The sequence below is a fragment of the Humulus lupulus genome, chromosome 6, assembly GCF_963169125.1.
Source record: "Humulus lupulus chromosome 6, drHumLupu1.1, whole genome shotgun sequence".
Lineage (NCBI taxonomy): Eukaryota > Viridiplantae > Streptophyta > Magnoliopsida > Rosales > Cannabaceae > Humulus > Humulus lupulus.
In genome coordinates, this window is record NC_084798.1 from 179109716 (window position 1) to 179115678 (window position 5963).

Here is a 5963-nt window from a genome sequence, read left to right on the forward strand (position 1 = left end):
AGGCCATATGGATTCTGCTTCTGTTCCCGTTCATTCCCCAAAGGAAACCTCTACAAAGTTTCTCAACCTCTTTAGAAACACTTTGAGGAAGGATGAAAGTGCTCATCCAATAATTACGAAGACCAAGTAATACTGAATGAATTAATTGAACTCTGCCAGCAAATGACAAGTGCCTACTTCCCCAAGTATTAAGTCTCAATCTGATTTTTTTAATGATAATCCCACAATCTTCAGCTTTCCATTTAGTTGGTCTTAAAGGCACCCCTAAATACTTTAAAGGGAAAAAACCTTCAGCCAAACCAATATCCCTAATGATCTCCCTTTTCTCCCTGGGATCAACCCCTCCAAAAAAGATTTGAGACTTACTAACATTGATAAAAAGCCCAGTTGTATTGCTGAAACCATCTAGAACTTCTTTAAGAATTTTTATGGACTGTTTGGAACCTTTACTAAGAAGTATCAAATCATCCGCAAAGCATAAGTTTATTAACTTCAAACTTTTGCAAAGAGGATGATATCTGAATTTAGAGTCTAGGGCAGCATGAAGAAAACATCTCGTTAGATAATCCATTATCAGAACAAAAATCAAAGGAGATAAGGGATCACCTTGACGAAGACCCTTAGCACCTTGAAAACCACCTTGTATTTTTCCATTCATTAGAAGAGAGTAAGATGTGCTCTTGATACAAATCATCACCAGCTGAACAAATCTACCAGGGAAGTTTAAAGCATTAAGCAGATCTTCAACAAAATTCCAATCCACAGTATCATATGCCTTACTGATATCAATCTTGATTGTGCACGAGGAGAAGTATTTTTCCTCCTATAATTCTTCAAGATGTCTTGAAGAATCATCACATTGTGAGCAATTGATCTCCCTTGGACAAATGCACCTTGATTTTGATGAACCAGAATTGGAAGGACTGTTGCAAGTCTAGAACAAAGAAGCTTAGAGATGCATTTGTATACCGTTGTACAGCAGGCAATAGGCCTGTAATCTATAGCTTTAGCCGGATTCTCTTGTTTAGGAATAAGAGAGATCATAGTATTATGAAATTCTGGTGGCATGAAACCAGTCTAAAAGAAATTAGCAACTGCAGCACAGACTTCTCCCCCAATAACAGACCACATACTCTTTAAAAAACCAGATCCAAATCCATCGGGTCCTGGTGATTTAGTATCAGGAATACTAAAAATTGCTTTTTTTTTATTTCCAAATAAGAAAAAGGTTTCAGCAGACCAATTTGCTGGTCTAATGAAAGCTTAGATCCCTGCTCAATACAGCTCAGATTCAACCTGGTATTAACTGAACTATTGCTGCCCATATAGCTACGGAAGTGATTGAGAAAATGCTCCACAACTTCATAAAACTTATCATTAATCAAACCTTGTTCTGTCATGAAAGATGCTATTCTGTTTTCCATTTTTCTCTTCTTCAGACACGCATGAAAATAAGATGTATTGGAATCTCCTTTTTGCAGCCAAGTAATTTTGCTCCTCTGGCTGAGAAACTTATGGTACATTTTCTCTTGAGTATCAAACTTAGCAGCTGCTATTGCTTCTAGATCCTGGTAAGTCTTGTCTCTTGGATGAGCTTACGCTTGAAATTTAGCCTCACTGTAACAAGATTTCGCTTCCTGATAACTTTTCCCAATATCTCCAATCACTTCATGATTAAACTTCTTGAGGCAATGCTTAACTCTCATAAGTTTTAAGTATATCCCTTTTAGCCCTCTAGAAGTCAATGGCCTCTTCCAACTTTGCTCCACCATGGACTTGAAATCGTGATGATCAACCCAGAAATTATAAAACTGAAAAGGCTTGATCCCAATTGTCTCTGTAGCTGAAGCTGATACTACACAAGAACAATGATCTGAAATAGCTTCCCAACTAAACCGAGTTGCAGTGTTAGGAAAGAAATCATGCCACTCCTCATTGACAAATACATGATCAATCTTGGAGTAGATTCGATTAGAGCCAACTTGGTTATTAGTCCAAGTAAAAATTGAACCAAAGCTTTTGAGAGCTACAACATTAGATTGAGCTAACCAAAGATTAGAGTCAACCATTTTAGTATGCGTAATGGGATTCCCTCCATTTCTGTCATCAACATAAAAGACTGAGTTAAAATCCCCAAGTATTAACCATGGTGAAACAGGAAAATTGAGCTGCACCAGATTTTGCCATAGAATCTTCCTGTCTTCAATAGTATTAAAACCATAAACAAATGTGAGACAGAAAGCATTAACTTGACCAGCCATTTTAACCACACAATGAACATGCTGAGAAGATTTAGCAATAACTAAAACTCTAACAAAACTCTTCCTCCATATAATCAACAACCTGCCCTCAACAATAGGACTGTTATAGAACTCCCAGCTAGTAAATTTCTTGTCCATTAGCTCCTGCACTTTATTCCCTTTCAACTTAGTTTCTAACAAACCCCCTACTCCAATTTTATTCACATTGCAAAATTCCAACACAGACTCTTGCTTACCTTTATTATTCAACCCCCTAACATTCTAACTTCCTATGTTACAACAATCCATGGTGAAGTAGAAGACAAACCAAAACCCTTTGTTTCTCTACACTCTACCACCTCTTCCTCATAACCTTCCTTGTCTTGCAAAATACTGAAAACGTTCACTGATCTCTGCCCAGCCTCTTGGTCATGATCTGATGTAGAACCTGGAACATGTTCCTTCATTCTTAAACCAGTAGTTTTTCTAGGAGTTTTCCAGTCATTTTTACTTAGCGCTTTATCATCTTTTTTTCCTGAACCAGATGGCTGCATCTTAGAAGAAACAGGACTCGAAATGGGAGGGATCTGAGAGTGTTCCTCTGGTTTAGTCACATGAGCATTCCTCTCTATATTCCTCACTTTCTTCTCAACTTCCCCTTTCCTACAGTCTGCCATAATGTGGCCATAACCCAAACATGTTTTACATTTCATTGGTAACCACTCGTAATCTATCCCCTGCTCCACCAACTGACCTTTTTCATTTAGAAATTGAATCATTCTTGGTGGTGCATCCGTTATATCCATCTCAACCAGAATCCGAGCAAATTGAATCCTAGTGCGATCCCTAGTAAACTGATCCACCATTATAGGCTTCCCAATAGTACTAACCAATGCCCTTAGGCATTTGTTCCCCCAGTATTGAAGACCTAGATCATGAAGTCGAATCCATAATGGAACAGATCGGATTAACTTAACCGCATCTAGATCTGAGGACCACGGTCTGACTATAACCGGTTTTCTATCAAACTGAAAAACACCATTCTCTAAAACCAGATCTTTAGTCGCCTCATCATTAAATTTCACCATTGTTAAACCCATGGTCATACGTGCTATCTGCGCAATCCCAAGATGGCCCCAAATTCTCTTAATATAACCCTCAAACACCGCCATTGGTGGGTTCTCACCAAGCACCATACAGATTACAGCAGAGCTCCAGTTCGCAGCTTGGAACTTCACCTCCTCAGGGTCGACTTGAGCAATCTTAATGCCATTCTTAATCAAAGGTTCCTGATAAGTTAGATGGGGGTCACGAGCAAACCTGTTTTCCTTCGTAAAAGAATTCCAATGCTTTTGAGCTGATTCCTAGAGAGTCTCCTGACCTTCACTCGCATCCATCTCTTCTTCCACTACCCGAGCCCAATCCTTACTCAGTCACCGTTCATGAATCGGAGACGGAGGAATCGCAAATTCACCATTATTAATCATTTCTGTTATCGTTTCTTCCTGCACAGTTACCCCATCTGTTATAGTTTCTGCTACTAAATTTAATCCATTCGTAGACTACATACCACCAGCTTCTTCCTTCTCATTATTCAGACTACTACTGGATCCATGCTCAGACAATTGAGGTGAAGACTTTCGGACCACACGCTTCTTCTTCGCCATGGAAGAGAGAAAATCGGGAATGATAGCCTCCTTATTTGGTTTTTTTCTTCGGTTTTTATGCATTGGATATTTTTTATTTTGTTTAAAGTTTCAAATTTAAAAGTTAAAACTTTTTTGTTGAAGTTATTAAGTATTTTATTTATTTTTCCTTCAATATTGTATTGTGCTAAAACGTAATGTTTTTACCTAATTTAATATTTTATATTCTAGATCTAAATTATAAATACTTTTGAATTTTTTTTAATTTTACTTTTAATATTGATAGATATTATTTAATTTAATTATTTTCTCAACCTTATTATAAGATTTGTTTTAGGAAATAATGTATTTTTTTAGTTATTTAAGTTTTCTTTAATTTTATATGTATAAAAAATTACAACTCTATTTTATTACAATTAAATGATATTTTAATTAATTTAATTTAAATTTTAACTAATTAAAATCAAAATTTAGATAATAATTAAAAAAAACCTAATTTTTCAAGCGTGCTATGCACGTGGCCCACCTAGTCTGAATAAAAATACTAACTATTATTCACTTAGTATTGTATTGTTAATTGGAAATAGTGTCTTTACAAGTTTTTATTCCAATGACTACTATGGATGATCGGAAGATCCTATATATTTACATTATATCACGATATTTTTTTAAGGGTATATCGCAATAAATTTGAAAACACGTTAATTAGTTTTCTTCTTCTTTTTTTTTTTTGCTAGTGGAACATGTTTTTTTTTTAAAAAAAAAAATGGGAAGACCATATAGTTTTCCTTGTCCATTTATATATAGAGTGGTAATATCAATATCAATATATATATATATTGAGTGGCAATATCAATATCTGTTTGGAGTTTTCTTTTGTATATAGTGTTGTGGGGTGTACTTTGTGAATTGTGTGAATAGGGTAGTGATTTTGTACTGCTATATTATAAGTTAAAAAAATATTATAGTTAAAAGGTAATAGTGTAACAGCTCTATTGGGGATCTAGATCTTTTATAAAATTAAAAATGAAGAAGTAATGTTTATGCAGTAAGTGTTAAGGGCCTTTCAATGGCTGAAGTCCCATTTTCCAAATTTTATATATATAAAAAAAACAAATGGGCCTTCTTGGTTGTGGGGCCTTGGGCGACGGCCCCACTCGCCCCACCCTAAAGTCGACATTGGGGAGGAGTGTTGAATAGCTCACAAGGAGGGGACAAACAACACCAATAACACCACCACAAAATGAGACATCACACACCACCAATATATGGGGACAATGTATAATATCTACATAATATACATTTTTTAGTTTTGGGGGTTTGAACTTTGAACCCCCAACCTTGACTATGATGACCAAAGCCCCCACCACCCTGCCTAAAGGTGATGGGTCACACACTTGATTATAAAGATAAACATAATAATATAACCTAAATAACCCATATAAATTTTAGTTTATCCTTTTTAACTTAACATTCTAGATTTTTTTTCATCCAATCCAAAATATATTTAGTTTGTGTTTCTCCAAAACTAAAAAAAAAATCATATTTTGCGTTAATCTTTATTAAAATCGTGATCTTAAATTACAAATCACAATCTTTAAAAAAAAAATCAAAACTAACAAATTTTAAAAAAAATATTTCCAACCGTCCTAGATGTCTAGTGTTGTCTTCACCATCTAGCATTGCCACAAATTCTATCAGCCATTTGTTTTTAATGTCAACCCAACATTGGATTTTTACTTAAATCCAAAAAAACCCCAAATTTTGTTCATGTTATTCGAATACAAATAATTTTTTTTCCAGTTTCATAGACAAACTCGCTAGCTTTGCCCAAATCCGAACCCAAGCTCATCATCGACCAATCTAAATCTAAACCTAAACTCAATGAGGACTATGACATTGTAAGATCTAAGGTGACATTTGGTTGGAGATAATGAAAATGAAGGAATAAGAATGTGAATGAGAAAACTAATAGGATTACAATGGAATAAAATTTAATATAAATAAAAAAATTATTAAATTTTTTTCAATCTTGCAATGAAATGTTCTTGTAGTGTCCTCAGACTTTTAATAGAAA

The 5963-nt window shown here is 34.9% G+C and overlaps 1 protein-coding gene across 1 annotated transcript; it reads right to left on the minus strand.

The window, feature by feature from the left end:
* Positions 1-1595: 1595 nt before the first annotated feature.
* LOC133785700 (uncharacterized) lies at positions 1596-3907 on the minus strand. Its single transcript, XM_062224918.1, has 4 exons — positions 3811-3907; positions 3678-3762; positions 2569-3560; positions 1596-2446 (listed from the first exon to the last, which is right to left on the minus strand). The coding sequence occupies exons 1-4, from the start codon at positions 3905-3907 to the stop codon at positions 1596-1598; spliced, it is 2025 nt and encodes a 674-aa protein (XP_062080902.1).
* Positions 3908-5963: the final 2056 nt, after the last annotated feature.

Excerpts from the sequence above, each read along its gene's own strand:
- LOC133785700 (XM_062224918.1), bottom strand. The coding sequence starts at position 3,907 with ATGGCGAAGAAGAAGCGTGTGGTCCGAAAGTCTTCACCTCAATTGTCT. Across the intron at positions 3,763-3,810 it reads TGAGAAGGAAGAAGCTGGTG|ATGGGGTAACTGTGCAGGAA; the intron begins GTATGTAGTCTA and ends AAACTATAACAG. Across the intron at positions 2,447-2,568 it reads TAGAGAAACAAAGGGTTTTG|GGGGTTTGTTAGAAACTAAG; the intron begins GTTTGTCTTCTA and ends AAATTGGAGTAG.